General features: G+C 39.2%; 1 protein-coding gene across 4 annotated transcripts in view; it reads left to right on the top strand.

The window, feature by feature from the left end:
• The window catches only part of itsn1 (intersectin 1 (SH3 domain protein)), a 282,819-nt gene that overhangs the window by 64,270 nt on the left and 201,829 nt on the right, over nucleotides 1–16,720 (top strand). For 3 of the 4 annotated variants that reach the window (XM_028800700.2, XM_028800701.2, XM_028800703.2), the window contains exons 2-4: nucleotides 9,575–9,634; nucleotides 9,992–10,012; nucleotides 15,966–16,058. In XM_028800700.2, coding sequence (XP_028656533.2) covers nucleotides 9,607–9,634; nucleotides 9,992–10,012; nucleotides 15,966–16,058 — 142 coding nt within the window. In that variant the 5' untranslated portion in view covers nucleotides 9,575–9,606. The remainder of the gene's footprint in view (nucleotides 1–9,574; nucleotides 9,635–9,991; nucleotides 10,013–15,965; nucleotides 16,059–16,720) is intronic. The other variant, XM_028800702.2, reaches the window with a different exon arrangement.

A 16,720-nucleotide genomic window follows, 5' to 3' on the forward strand; every position in this document is an offset into this window, starting at 1 on the left:
CAGAAAAATGGCAGCAGGTGCTGAAATATTTGGCTGTATCAGAAGGCAGTTTGTTCGTCGAAGGGCTGGAGAGCGGTACAGTAATGAGTGTCTGCAGGCAACAGTGAAGCATGGTGGAGGTTCCTTGAATGTTTGGGGCTGCATTTCTGCAAATGGAGTTGGAGATTTGGTCAGGATTAATGGTGTTCTCAATGCTGAGAAATACAGGCAGATACTTATGCATCATGCAATACTATCAGGGAGACGTATGATTGGCCCTAAATTTATTCTGCAGCAGGACAACGACCCCAAACGTACAGCCAAAGTCATTAAGAACTATCTTCAGCGTAAAGAAGAACAAGAAGTCCTGGAAGTGATGGTATGGCCCCAACAGAGCCCTGATCTCAACATCATCAAGTGTGTCTGGGATTACATGAAGAGACAGAAGGATGTGAGGAAGCCTACATCCACAGAAGATCTGTAGTTAGTTCTCCAAGATGTTTGGAACAACCTACCAGCCGAGATCCTTCAAAAACTGTGTGCAAGTGTACCTAGAAGAATTGGTGCTGTTTTGAAGGCAATGGACGGTCACACCAAATATTGATTTGATTTAGATTTCTCTTTTTATTCATTCACTGCAGTTTGTTGATTGATAAAAATAAATGATTAACACTTCCATTTTTGAAAGCACTCTTTGTTTACAGCATTTTTTCACACCTGCCTAAAACTTTTGCACAGTACTGTGTATATATATATATATATATATATATATATATATATATATATAATATACACACACACACACCCGCGGTGTAGCATACGCTGCATAATTATTTATTGATGGGTGAACACTTCCTGAACGACAGAGTTGTCCAAATGGGGTGGGTTTGAGGATACGACTGTGAGTGAATGAAAGGATGGAACTCTGGAGAGAGCAACATACAATTGTCCGTGACTGAACACTGGTTTTGGCAGATACAGGCATATCATTTTGAAAGTTTGTCCCTGTGCCTTATTAATTGTCATTGCAAAGGCCAATCTAACAGGAAATTGTCTGCGTGTAAAAGACAAATTTGAATCTGATGGGGTCAGGAATATCCAGGGAATAAGGACAGTTTGTGAGGTAGGAGCTGCGATAGTTTTACACTCCAGTACATTGCGGTGAATGCTGGTAACAGTCAGTCTAGTGCCATCACAGAGACTTCTTGCTGGCATGAGGTTTCTGAGAAGCATGACGACTGAACCTATTTTAATTTTGAGTTTATGCGGAGGCATGCCAGTGGGAGTAAGACTGTTAAGAAATTCTTTGGGGAATGAAGCTTGATCTGTGGGATCGTCTGTGACAATGGAGTCAACGCTGGTGAACGTTACTTCGTCGGTAGGGATAAGTTTCAGTACTTGTTCATTAAGGTGTAGCGAGTCTTTGTTGCTGACACTTAATATAGCTCGCGTACTGAGTTGTTCCGAAGTCGATGTCACCATATAGTTGTTGAACGGGATCAGAAATAAAAGGAAAACAATGTGAAGGTAATGGACGTGGGAGGAGTGTTAGAGTTGGCGGGTGGGGGCTCTGTCTTGCGTGCGTGCGTATCCCATGGTCGGGCGACTTGGTGGATTATATATAGAAAAGGAACCGAAAAGAACAATGAAAAGTCAACGTGGCTCAGTGGTGCATGTGGACTGTAGCAGAGTCGAAAGTGACTGAGGCGGTGTTTGGTGAAGTGTTGCGTGCCTCAAGAGAGAGGGTGGACTCGGGAGGAGGGTTAGAGTTGGCAGGCGGGGCTCTGTCGTGCATATCCCATGACGCGGGAGGAGGGTTAGAGTTGATGGCCGTGGCTCTGTCTTGCGTATCCCATGGTCTGTCTTGCGTGCCATGGTCGGCTGCTTTGTGAATTGTTGGCTGGCGTGGCTCTGTCTTGCGTGCGTCTTGCTTGCCATGGACTTGGTGAATTATATACAGTGGAACCTCGGTTCACGACCATAATTCGTTCCAAAACTCTGGTCGTAACCCGATTTGGTCATGAACCAAAGTTATTTCCCCCATAGGATTGTATGTAAATACAATTAATCCGTTCCAGACCATACAAACTGTATGTAAATACTAGCAAAATACCCATGCTTCGCAGTGGCGAAATACTGCCTTAAAATTGTTATTAAGAAGAAAAGTAAACATTTTTAAACTGAGGGAAAATATACAAATAATTATTTGTTAAGGATCTCTTTGTATACCATGTTGTCAGTTCGGCCCTCCGGTTGTAATATGACCAAGCTGTGCACTGAGCTTACTCTTGAGCATGCAACGTACAGTTGGCCATGTGAAAAGCAATCTTGCCTCAAATCAATGCCAACCTTTTGTAGGGTTTGTCCCTGAGACTTAATTGTTATTGCAAAGCAGAGCCTTACTGGAAATTGGAGGCGTTTGAATTGAAATGGGAGATCAGAGGGTATAATGGGGATGCAAAGAATAAAAAGCTCTCCCCTGAGCCACTGCCAATAAAAATAGTTGCCTCAATTAGGTTCTTTTGCAGACACGTGACCTGAAGTCTCGTGCCATTACAAAGTTTCGGTGGCTGTACGCAAATCCACAATCGGGTTTTTTGAGCCAAACCTGTTGTTTTTGTATGAGCCGCTTTTTATTATTGGGATTGTACCTAGAAACAGAAGCTTTATTAACTTGTGGATTTGCGTGCGAATATTTAGCGGCAGCGTCTCTATTAACTTGATTTGCCTGCGAGTATTTAGCGACAGCTTGTCTATGAACTTGTGGATTTGCCTGCGAGTATTTAGCGACAGCGTGTCTATTAACTTGTGGATTTTTCTGCGAGTATTTGGCGGCAGCATCACGAAGTTGTTTCCGCCTAGCTGCATCAGAAAATGTACCACGACGTCTGGCAAGCCTCCTTTTTACTGTTTTCTCACAGCTTGGATTGCTGCTGTCATAATCGGTTTGAGTTTCATGGTTTGTTTCAATTACGTTAGTATTTGCAGGACTTGTTGTGTTGAAGTGACATTCGGCATCTGTCAAGCGTTGTAAGCATACAACTGGTTTCATCGATAACTTCACATCCAGCTTTTGAGAGTTGAAACATTCATAAACCTCAAAGTGTCCACTACTCAAATCATCACCTGTGAATCTAAGATGTTTAAGAGGCATTGGCGGTTCTCCAAACATGTAAATTAGGCACGCAGCTAACTACGTGGGAGGCGTGGGGATGGGGGACGCAATATAGGCAGGCAGCCAACTACGTGGGAGGCCGGGGGACGCAGGATGCAACCCCGCCTCACACGGCGACCGAGCTGCAGGCTATGGACGTATATACAGTATGTACATAAGTAGGATTCAGTTATGACCGTTACGCGTAGAATTTTGAAATGAAACCTGCTTAACTTTTGTAAGTAAGCTGTAAGGAATGAGCCTGCCAAATTTCAGCCTTCTACCTAACACAAGAAGTTGGAGAATTAGTGATGAGTGAGTCAGTGAGGGCTTTGCCTTTCGTCGTGTCGCAAAAGTCAATGAATGCCTGCTAATAAAGTGACCAAGTTAGAAGAAGTAAGGCAGGACAAAATTTCTTTGTATACAAATCTAAAAATAGCCTACCTAATCTCCAAGAACGCGCACAAAAGCAAGGGAACGATGGGAGCACCAGAACTCTGCTCACATCGCGTCGCTTCGTGCCGCAAGTAGTAAGTCTGTGATAAGCGGAATACCGCTACGCTTTGCACTCACAGGACGGAAGGACAATCCCGACCGCTTTTATATAGTGTCTTGATTGATATATTTTTTTTAAGTTTTTAAGCACAAATATAGTTAATTAAACCAAAGAATGCACAGCGTAATAGTAAACTAAATGTAAAAACATTGAATAACACTGAGAAACCTTGAACAACAGAGAAAACTAACACTGCAATAGTTTGCACTATAGCGCTACTAACCGCTGGCTAAAAACACTTTTTTTTAATGAGTTTTAAGCACAGGGAAAAAAACTTAACGTTTGAAAAAATCCGTAATTTAATAAACCACCAAAAAAAGTAACATTGCAACAATGCACGCTACGAACCGATCGCTGTAAACAAAAGTGAAAACAAAAACAAGCCAAATGCATTCTTTACCTGCCTTCCTACCTTATGCGTCCAGCTCTCTCTCTGGCGCTGCCTGTGTGTGTGTGTGTGTGTGTGTGTGTGTGTGTGTGTGTGTGTCTCTCTCTCGCGCTGCCTGTGTGTGTGTGTCTCTGTTTCTCTCTCTCTCTCGTGCTGCCTGTGTGTGTGTGTGGCGCGCTCTCTCGCTCTCTCTCTTGCTCGCTGCACAGGGAGAGACTGAACATGTACAAACTGAAAGGGAAACTGGCTTGTTCGTATACCGGGTGTGTGGTCATGAACAGATGCAAAAGTTTGGTGAACTTTTGGGTCGTAAACCGATTTGTACATGTTCCGAGACGTTCGTGAACCGAGGTTCCACTGTATATAGTGTATGTATATGTGTATATATATGTATGTACAGTAATCCCTCCTCCATCGCGGGGGTTGCGTTCCAGAGCCATCCGCGAAGTAGAAACCATACTAGGGGGCTCCGCCCCCTGCTCGCTTCGCTCGCCAACCCCTGGTGTTGGGGCATGACAAAGAGTGAGATGTATGAATTAGATATAGAATAGTGTGTAGGTTTGGATGATGCCTATATAAATACAAAATAGAGTGTTTGGCATAGAGTAATGTTTTATTGGAATATTTCTTTGTATACAACATTAGTAGTAAAGATGGTGTCTTGTCTTTGAATGAGTCTTCCTTGGCATGGATCATTTTTAACTTTAACTTTAACGTGAGATGAACGTCGAACACATGAGAAGGCAACATAAAGTTGTCCATGTCCAAAAACGGGTTCAGACAGGTAGATGCCAACCTTGTCCATGGTTTGTCCTTGTGATTTGTTGATGGTCATGGCAAATGCAGGTTTAATGGGGAACTGTCGGTGTTTCAATGTAAAAGGTAATTCTAGGTCAGAACTCGTAAGGTCAATTCCAAGAATGAGAACAGTATTGTTAGCATGTGAATCTGAAAGAACTGTAGCTTGAATAACATCGTGTGTTATGGTGTTGACGACTAACCGTGTGCCATTGCATAAACCCTGTTTAGTGTTAAGGTTTCTTAATAGCATGATGATTATTGTTCCGTTTTTAAGGGTAAGGTTGTGTTGTGGTCATCCGTCCGGCTTAATAGTGTTCAAATATTCTAAGGGGAAATTCAGATGTTCATTGTCGTCATCAGAGTCAACTTTGTCAGAGCTTAGAAAGAGCCGTGTCTCTCCAGGAAGTAATGAAATGACCTGGTTATTAATGTGATTAACATTAATATTTTTTGGATATAATATAGTGCGTTGTGTTAACCACATATGCGAAAGCAGTATGGGCCATTGCCTTTTGGTGGCCTGATATGTACTCCGGTAGATTCAAAAGCAAATGAACTATTGTAGGATCTAATGCAGTTCATAAAGTTTTTACTTTCAGGCACATCGTTAGTTAGAAGCTTCTGTAGATATTTAGGATATGAATGTAAAGGAGGCAGTCTAATCTGCCCCTTTTGACAACAACGTGTAAATTCATTATTTGTTTTGCCAGTTGTTTCTTCTGTGAAGTTAAGTGAATGACAATGATTGCAAATGACATTCATTAATCCCAATGAATTTTCCTCAATAGTGGACTCATTATTGAAGGCGTTGTCAGCCAACTGGCGTAAGCGTTTAGCAGACGTCTGGCGTTGATGTCTGCGACGGGCAGGTTTTGCTTGTGGTGTTTGAGTGCCGCGTTGTTGCATGTCCATTATTTGTGACGCGCTATTTTTGATTTTTAATTGATCTGCCTCCGCTTTGCGCAAAGTCCGTTTCACTCTACGTCGTGCATTGTTTGTATCGTGCCTTGTCCGTTTTTGTATGTCGGTCAGTTGAGCTTTCTGCTTTTGGAGTCTTGCTTGCTTGTTTTCTGGCCGGTCATATGCGCGTTGCTTTGCTCCCTTTTTTGTATGTCTGAGACGCGAGCTCTTTCTTTTGAAATCGTGCTTGTTTCGATGCAGCACTTTGAGACGCGCGCTGTATGCGTCTACGTTCAATGTGTCTGTCCATTTGGGCACGTCTCTGTAACGGGGTTACTTGAGCTTTGCGTTTTTTGATCCGAGACATTTTTTCTCACGTATTTTCCGAAGCGCGTTGTATGCGCCCCCGTGTATTTTTTGGTTTCATTCGTGTTCGTGTGTTTGGTCCCGTTATCCGATCCGAATCGTTTTGTACCCGTGACCGTGTATGCATGACTTGTTTGTTCCTCAGCGTGCGAAATATGGATAAGTAATAAGGAGGATCGCACTCACTGTTAATATGGAGCCTTTTCTCCAGTTGAACGGTTAATAGTGCTTTATTTTAAGGAGATCCACCTATGCTGCCTAGTGTGAAGGTTTGAGATGACGTATGTTTAATATGGATGTTTCCTTTAGATATGTGGCTTTGGGTGTCACTTCTTATTGATGGGGGGGGGGGGGGGGGGTGAGGATTGTTGTTGCGTGAGCGTCTTCTTTCGTTTTGTGTTCCAGGGGCTTGTTGAATCCCCCTTTTTGTGTGTGTCCCCTCCGCTGCTTGTAGGGTGTGTGGGGTGGTTTTGTGTTCTTTTTTTTTTGTGTTCCAGGGGCTTGTTAAATCCCCCTCTTGGTGTGTATCCCGTCCGGTGCCTGTGGGGGGGTGAGCCTTGCTGTTGTGCGCGAGCGTCTTCTTTTTTTTTGTGTGCTAGTTTCGTGTGCAATGGGTTTTGTGCGGTGCCTGCGTTTGACTACTTTTTTCTTTGCCTTTTCCTTTTTTCTGTGCTTGCGGCGTCTCATTTCTTTGTCCTCTTTTTTTCTTTGCTCACTCCTTTTTTCTGTGGTCTTGTCCGCCTCTCGCGGCCCCTCATCCACCTCTCGCGGCCCTTTCTTGCGCCTGCGCAGTACGTCTTTTTGCGGCTACGGCCCATGGCCGGATGTCCCTGCGTCCATCCGGTTTAGCATTCTCGGTTAGTAATATGGATGTTTATATGGTTATTTTTATATTGTAATGCTTGGGTCAGAGATTTGCGCAGAAACACAGGAGGTTGTAGAGAGACAGGAACGTTATTCAAACGCTGCAAACAAACATTTGTCTCTTTTTCAAAAGTTTAAACTGTGCTCCATGACAAGACAGAGATGACAGTTCTGTCTCACAATTAAAAGAATGCAAACATATCTTCCTCTTCAAAGGAGTGCGCGTCAGGAACAGAGACTGTCATAAAGACAGAGGAAAGCAAACAAATCAATAGGGCTGTTTGGCTTTTAAGTATGCGAAGCACCGCCGGTACAAAGCTGTTGAAGGCGGCAGCTCACACTCCCTCCGTCAGGAGCAGGGAGAGGGAGAGAGACAGAGACAGAGAAAAACAGTCAAAAATCAATACGTGCCCTTCGAGCTTTTAAGTATGCGAAGCACCGTGCAGCATGTCGCTTCAAGCAGCTGCACAGAAGGTAGCAACGTGAAGATAATCTTTCAGCATTTTTAGACGAGCGTCCGTATCGTCTAGGTGTACGAACAGCCCCCCTGCTCACACCCCCTACGTCAGGATCAGAGAAAGTCAGCGCAAGAGAGAGAGAAAAGTAAGTTGGGTAGCTTCTCAGCCATCTGCCAATAGCGTCCCTTGTATGAAATCAACTGGGCAAACCAACTGAGGAAGCATGTACCAGAAATTAAAAGACCCATTGTCCTCAGAAATCCGCGAACCAGCAAAAAATCCGCGATATATATTTAAATATGCTTACATATAAAATCCGCGATAGAGTGAAGCTGCGAAAGGCGAAGTGCGATATAGCGAGGGATTACTGTATATGTATGTATATATTATACATTTATACTGGTGTATATACAGATATAGTTTATTTATATCTCTATTGTATAAAAAAAATCCTGGGATGAGATGAGACTTTTTGTTCTAGGACAAGACGAGACTTTTTCAGAAAGATAATTTCAAGTCCCGCAAGACGAGACTTTGCGCCAAGAGATTTAACCATGCCCGGTGCTGGAAATAAAAGACCAAGTAGAAGACCAAGTAGAATGTCGTAAAGAGGTTCAAAAACGTTGGTGCGATACACATGCAGAGCAGGTTAGAGATAATGAAAGTACTAAAATTTGAAAGTCCCAAAAAACTGATAGTAAAGATTGCATTAGCGCACACACATGGAAATTACTCGGTGAAATAACGGAAGTGCGAAAAGAGATTGAATATATGGACATAGGTGATATGCAAGAAGTATGTAGATATTGTTCGGCTTTGAAGTTTAAGTCGGAGACTTGTAGATCATCTAATTCATATTGCCATCAGGGAAAAGTTGTGTTTCTTCCCAATGAAGATGCGTATCCGCGAGAAAAAAGATTTATTTGGTGAAAGTGAAATCCACAAACGCTACAGGCCAAATATCCAATATCTACAATAATCTGTTCGCGTTTGCATCATTCAATGCTCAAAACGTAGATTTACGTAGAGAGAGAGAGTGCAACGTATTCAGTTGTAGTTTAATTCTAAGAGAGAGAATTTATCAAATGATAAAGCAAATGTTCATTAATTATTTTCGGACACTTGGCTGGAAAGTAGATAGATTGTGAATTTCCCCTTGGGATTAATAAAGTATCAAAGTACTGTTAACTGATGAATAATGTATAAATGTTGTTTATGTATTTAAAAAGAGCAATCACTTTTAAAAAGCTTTGAAGGGCCCTGTACATTAAATATGGTGTACTCCTTTAAGAATACCATTTCTAATCATTCTCCCTCACCTCGGTGTGATCCCTTTTTCTGCATATTCTTATCAACATATTTTTAATGTTTTCATTTATTTAGCAAATGTTTCCTTACTTTAAATGAACCCGGTCTCAGAGTTGTGATACAGAATTAACACCCTGCATAAACAAAGTGAAAACAGAACATATTGGATTGGTTATTACCAATGATCTTCGATAAGTGATATTGGAAGCATGAGTCTATGTGCTCCATTTTAACTGTAGTTATCACCCATTTTTATTTTTGTAAGTGATTTAAAGAAGTGATTTTTATATGCATTTAAAATTGTAAAACCCAGCATCAAACATAATACTTTCCATTAATAGGCTAGTCCAAAATAATTACTAAGTGACATGTTCTTCAAAGAAAAACATGCTCACTAAAAAGTAACGTTTTAGACGTTCTCTGGAAATAATTGATGCCCCGTCACACTTAACTCTGTCAGAAATGCATTTCTGTTTTTTGATTTGGCATGGATTACTGTGCATGGGGGCTCTAGGAAGCTCTTTAGAGTGACATGAAGTAGCTTTTTTGTCACACTTTTTTACATTACTTCAGCCTTTTGACTGTGTAGCTTTAAACTTAAAGACTTAAGGGTTTAAAATATGAGATTTCCAATGGCACAGTTATGTACTAACAAAAATATTTTGTTTTTTAATTTTCAATGTTTTTTCATGCTTCAGTCATATTTGATTTCAGACAAAGTTTGTGCTGTAGCTATTCTAAGTATATATTTACAAATGTATAAATAACTAATTTAAGCTAACATTTTTTTTTCTTTATAGACAACAGTGTGAAAACTTAAGTTGATTTAACCATGGCTCAGTTTCCTAAACCATTTGGTGGTAAGTGAAATACCATTTAATGCTTATCGTATGTTCTTGTACACTACAGAACACATTTTTTCCCAAATTGTGAACCCATCTACCTCTCCAAATCAGTTTTTTGTTTTGTAGATGCGAAAGGATAGATTGATGTTTTTGCATCATTTAACTAAAATTATTTATGGAATACAGTATTTGTTTACTAGTTGTTTACAGAATAAAGTCTTGGGTTGCCAAGATTGATAAATGCAATGTATATGTGCAGCTTTCTTAAAACATTTTAAAACAAATTTATGACCTGTTTTAAAGTAAAGATGTAAATGATCTCCCAATTTATGATCGTCCCTGTCCCCTTCCCCATCTTTTTTTGACTACTAGGCACTCAGCAAAGTGAATGTGGTAAGTGCAGTGGCTGAAAAGGATTCTTGTAATATGTCCCCTTGAGCAGGTGCTTAGCACTGTGCAGTCTGGTAATGTATACTGCCTAAGTATCAGCGCTATCTTAAATGATTCTTGATCTTCACGCAGCCATCACGTTCCCCATTTTCTTATTTCTCTAATATTAAATGTGTTAACTTTTAATCTTAATTTAATTGTGGTAGAATTACTCTGCCTCCTTTTTTTCAAAATCTGTCCTACTTCATGAACAATTCTCATTGTATACTTTATTTAAAAAAAAATAAGATTCACAGCTCACCATATTACTCGGCTTTCTATTTTTTGTATTCTAACTTGCAAGAATCAAGATTTTTTTCATTTAAATCCTAGTTGCAGTGCAATTTGTCTAATGTTTTATATAGACATAAAACTCATGCTAAGTAAAACAAAAGCTTCAGCTAATAACAAGTGTTGAAGTCCTTCTGCAAAAATATGCATTTAAGGGCCCGTTTTTCAGCTCGTCTGGTTCTCCCTAGATAAGGGCTCAGTGTGAGTGGTGACACTATGTCTTCTTCATCCGTATGTATATACTTAATGTTTGTTCTAATCTTAAATTGCATACATGAACAAAGCCACTGCTGTGTGCTGGTAGAGTGTAGTGATTCTCAAGTTTATTCCTGTGGCCCACTGTGCCCGCATTCCCCACCCCCACTAATTTCACATTCACTCTGTCATTTTATTTAAAATGGTTCTTATTGTTTAATTAGTTGCTCTCTTTCTATTATTCTGCATATAGAATTGTGGAGTTTGCTCCCTTAATTGTATCCTGGTAATAAAAATTAATAACAAATGGGGATGATACCAGGGCAAATGGCACTGAAGACTGAAAGGCTCCAAACACTTCAGTGTCATACCCATACAATGCTCATTAGTAAATAAAGACATAAATAACATCTGGAAGAACAGAATAAAATCATGATGATGGTAATCTTAAAAGTATAACTATTCACATTTAACATATATAAATGCTCGCTATGCACTAATATAAATTATTTCTGGATTGACAATAATGCATGGAAATTGAAAAATAAGAACATGCTTAGTTAAGGTAGAATCCAATTAAAATCAGGGGTTAAGTTGAAACAAAAATCTTCAGCCATGTTAGGCCCCACAATTGAACTTGAGAAACACTGGTATGATGTACACGGAGCTTTGATTGCTTGTTTAACCTCACATTAGTTAACATTGTGATGCATTTAAACCACATATCTAATTTTGCTTCACAAAATTTGTCACCCATCCATGAATCAATTTACCAACCCACTTATATTACACCTATTGTAATTCATTGGACAAAATAGTTATATTAGTACTCCATCTAACAACCATATTCTTATCCTCCTTCCCAACCAAACAGGGTACACCTTGAGTGGAGAAGAGTATTGTGAAAGGTAGTGTGGTTCAAGGACTCAGTGGTTGAGTTTGATTAATGATTTCTGTAAAGGGAGGTATCTAGAGATATGGCAACCCCTGATCAATGTGGTGCTATTTTTAATTGTTCCCCTTTAAGTAAATTTGAGTTTCCATTATTTTTACATAATAGGAAATTTTGCCATTTCACTCTAGTAAAGGTTCACATTCTTCCAGCTCTGAAGAAGGTAGCATATATGTTATAACATATATGTTATAACAACGGAGCAATCCTTAAGCTGTGGCTGTTGTTCTGATGCAGTCTCAAAAAGTTCTTGTAATGGCCGAAAACATTTACCAGAACAAAAAACATAGTGCCAAGGAAAGCATGTTTTTAAAAACCTTTTTGGCAAGTTGGGTCTAATTCAAGTTGAATTTTAAATTTAATTTACAGGAATGAATACAATGAATAATTTTAAATCGAATTAACATGTTGTGCTAATTCAGTTGCTAATTGATTTTCATTCATTGTTTTAGAGCCTAACGGTAAGTCAAAGCTCTCAGCTCTTTTTCTGAGTGTTAGATAGATAGATAGATAGATACTTTATTAATCCCAATGGGAAATTCACATTCTTCAGCAGCAGCATACTGATACAATAAATAATATTAAATTAAAGAATGATAATAATGCAGGTGAAAAAACAGACACACGTGAGACTCAAAGGTTCAATGATGTGCTCTTTCCAGATAGTAAATGTGTTCTAAGGGATGTAAAATTATAATCAATAACAGCAGTTAGGCCTTGAACGATAGCCTGCAATAATTGCAAATTTTCAGTGAATATTACTATATTTATGGAAGAAGATATGCTCTACTCAGTGTGCCAGCATCTGTCAAGAAGTGATGATGTAAGATTTAATTTCCATAGCAGATGTGAGTCTCAAATATTAAAGCTGAAAATTTTAGACCGGGCCATTCCTTCTTGTAAGGAAATATATACATTCACTTTTTCACTGGAAGCAATTTCATCTTTTATCAAACAGGTATGTCAGTACTTCAGCTTACTGGATAGATTGCATCATTGTTTATACACAAAGCAAGATACTTAGTGGGTCCAAAGTACAAGGGACAAAAGTGTTTCATGGAGCAGAGTTTTCTAGATTGGTTTCTACCTGGCATATACCGTATGTGTTTTGAGAATAGCCTCCTACCCTCTGTAATTCTGTTTTTCAAAAATGTGTAATTGGTCAAGGTCTTCACACAGGAGTTATCCTGAGAACTAACATGTCGGCAAAAGTTGAGGAAGCCTTCTTTCTTTACATATAAAAGGTGAACAACAATAACAGAAGCAACCTTTCTTTATTTGTTAAAGGTCAAGACACTCTTAAAAATAACACTTGCAGTAATGTGATTTTTATTCTGGGAAGTTCTAATAAAGATTGAACAATAATACAGAATTTTGGAAGGGCTGTAGTAACCATTCATTTTTAAAACCCTTTCTCCCCCACTGTATATTCCTTCACTTATGTTAACAACCACTGATTATCCCACATCTAAAGTGATATGTAAGTTTTCTCACAACTGGGCAAAAAGGGTGTTTGCTAATGAAATGGTGGGTCAAAATGACAGAAACTACTCAGAAAATAAATTGTTTTGTAGAGGTTCCCAAAGTCATGTTTATGAAAACAATGTGCTTGTCTGTATTTATACTTCCTTGTGATTTATAGTGTTTTTTTATTATAGTAGTTTATATAAAAACGAAAGTTATTTGACAGTACATGACCATCAATGAATTGGCCACTGTTTTCCTTAGTTGCAGTCTGTGCACTCTGTGAAAGGCACTGTGTAACATTGCTGTTGCGCTGTCAGTTTTGAAATTTAAATGATATTGTGAGATTTTTGAGACCCCGACAAACCCCCAACCACACTGTGTGCCAACACTCGGTTAACGCAGGCAGGGACTGGTTGTTCCCTGCTGGTGCAACTGCAAGTTTGCAGGCTCCCCGTGTAATACGTCTGACAGCTGCTGGTTGATGCAGGGAGCATTTTAAACCAGCTGCTGACCTGGCCATGTGCTCACTTACAGCCTTCTCTCCGAGGAAGGCTGTCTGTTCTTTTAATCAGAAGAAGGGAGCTTGTGCGGGTTGACGTCCACTCCACTGCGTGCTTGCTGTGTTTTGTGTGTGTTGATGTGACTGCTCCCATTTAGATAAATGCTTTGATATGAAATGCATCTGGGAAGGTTGGGGAGGAGCCAACCAACGCCCCCAACCCGTTTTCCCCCAAATAAGGCACAAGTTCCCCTAAAAGGATCATTTAAGAAATGTTGTTGTCTAAAATATTAAAAATTTACCAGTTAAAATAATAAAATTACATTAGAAAAAAATAAGATATATAGTTTTTCAAGATTGTGTTCACTATAAATATAACAAATGTCTGTAATCCACATGTACACCATACCTCAAAAAGGAAAATGGATTCTGTCTTATAACTGGCCAGCTTGTTCCATGGCAGCTTGTCTTCTGCCAGAATTCCCCCACAGTTTATTAAGCTCCCTACACCGTATATAATATTGTGTGCCTTTTAAGATGGCTATGCACTTCAAAAAGAATCAAAAATGCTTTGCTTGAAACAAATGCTTAAAGCCAAACCAGTCTTTAACCCAGGATCATCATATGATCATATCTCACAAAATGTATTAATCTTAACAACTATAACCTCTACTTTAACAAAGATAAAAGATTTGATGATCCTCTGTGTGTCAAACAGAAACCGTGACTTCCTTTAAGACCTGAGGAAATCTACAATCATCTCCTTGGTCTTCGTTGTTTTCAGAACCAGGCAGTTCTTAAAGTTCCTGAAAGCTCCTGTCAGATCCCTATTCCCCTTCCTCCCCATTCTTTATACATGGCACAATACCTTTATTATCAGAGTACTTATGAATGTGTCAAAAGTTCAACTTATATTTAAAGTCTGCTGTGTGTAGTATATTGTGAACAACTGTTCCAGAGATGCAGTTCCCCAGTTTGACAAACTGCATTCATCTAGTCAGGTAGTTATGAATCCAGGAGGTGAAGGTGGAATTCATACCCATTCTCTCCAGTTCACATTTAAGAATGGAGGGTTGGATGATGCTGAATGCATTTGAAAGATCAAAAACGTAATTCTTTCATAACCCCCTAGTTCATCCAAAAACGGGTGGGACTGGTGTAGCATGTACAGGATTGAATCCTCAACACCATTGTGCTCCTGTTATGCATACTGTAGGGATACCAATGCATGCTGAACTTATGTTCTGAGGCCACGCAGTAGCAGATGCTCCAGTGTCTTCCTCATGTGTGATGTGATGGCCACCGGTCTTTTATCTCAGTTGGCTGCTCAACTTTGGGAACTGGCACAAGATATGATGATTTTCACAGAGCTCTGACCCTCCCACCATGAAGACTCAAGTTGAACATTATCCGTAGAGGCCCAGCAAGTTGATCTACACATTCCTTAAGCAGTCTTGGACACACAACATCCAGACCAGCTGCCTTTCCAGGGCATAGCATCCTCCGCTCTGCACTCACCTCAGCTGCTGTGAAGAGCAGGGTACTAGGACATACTGCCTCAATGGTGTCAGGAGTGCAGCAACATGGTGCAGCAAAGTCTACCTCTGCAATGGTGGGAGAGGGAACAAGTGACCCATTCTGTGACACTGAGCCAGTGCTGGATACCATGTGAAACGTGTTGTAAAACATGTTAAACTCATTGGTCTTGTTCTCATCACCTGCTGTTGCCTGGCTACTCTTGTCTTTATAGCCAATAATGGTCTTCATTCACCTCTACACTTCATTGATGTTATTGTGTTGAAGCCTCATCTCCAGTTTTCTTTTATAGGCCATTTTTGACTGCTGTAAGGTCCTCTTCGGGTCATGCTGTTCCAGCATAAGCTTCTCCCTGTCACCAGCCTTGAAAGCCTCTGTTTTTTGTTTTTTATTTTTATTTATTTATTTTTTTGATCGAGGGGTTTCTTGATATTACTGGTAATCCAAGGTTTATTGTTGGGAAAGCATGGAACAGTTCTTACTAATACAACAATATCCCTGCAAAAATGTATGTAATTCAATATGCAGACAGCTACCCATTCTGTCTTTGTTTCTTTAAACCCCGGCCTCATCCTACCACCAGTGAGCTATTTGATACCACTCATGATAAGGGTTTTTATCACTTATTAGCCTCTTGTGTCTTATACACTAATGTGTTGAGGTACTTTCAAAACACCATTGTGGACCTCACAAAAAAAAATATGTAACACATACATGAGTCTTCACTAAACTAAATAAGACATGAACAAAGAAAGTAATCTTTTCATGTTAAAAAAATAGTAAAATAATTTTTGTGGCTTAGTTAAATGTAACAACAAAGTAGACCATTTTTATTAACCTTTTTATTCTAGAAGTGTTCAATTTCTGCAGGTTTGTCTAAGTTGTTGTTGTATAAATTCTTCTGCACCCAATCTGCCTTTAATATGTTTAAAATTTGAAAATGTAATTTTTTATAACTTTTGCCTTTACACCATTAGGTGGACTTGAAGTCTGGGGAATAACCTTAGAGGAACGAGCAAAACATGACCAACAGTTTCACAGCTTGAAACCTACTTCAGGTTTTATCACTGGTAAGATAGATGTAGATGAGAATAGATGCATTTCATGGGTATTCCATTTCATCTGTTTACATACTGTATATGATTGCTACATCACACTCAAAAAGTAATTTTATCATCTTCCCTTGATTTTTAAAAAGTTTTAGTATCTCTTGATTTGTTTAGCATTTGTAATGTTTTTGCCATTTTGTCAAACTGCATAGGATTTTAATATAATATTCCTTTTTGGTCATTGTTTAATGTATCATATTCACTGCAGTTAATATTTATAAGAATTTTTTGAAATATTAGATTCAAGACATACATTGACAGAATTTGTAATTATACTGCCTATGTGAATCTTGTCTGTAAAAACTATACATTTTTTTGTATGAGGTGAGTGATTTTATTATTTCCAGTCTTAGTGCGTCTGTTTCATTAAAATATAGACGTAATCCAATGAGATGTAGCTATTGTGACTAAATGCCCTTCTTACAGTTCATGATTGCTCAAAAATGCTTCTATAGCCTGCGCAACTGCATTTATTTACACATGAAACAGAGATGTCTGCAAACTTTACACCTTGTGTCTGATAATAATGTAATTTTTGTCTTTAGACCAAAAAAGTACTCTGTTGTATTGAAGGGACCCTTCTCTTTTTGCTGTTTGCTTTTGAATCTGAGAAAAAAACAATA

The sequence above is a fragment of the Erpetoichthys calabaricus genome, chromosome 4, assembly GCF_900747795.2.
Source record: "Erpetoichthys calabaricus chromosome 4, fErpCal1.3, whole genome shotgun sequence".
Lineage (NCBI taxonomy): Eukaryota > Metazoa > Chordata > Cladistia > Polypteriformes > Polypteridae > Erpetoichthys > Erpetoichthys calabaricus.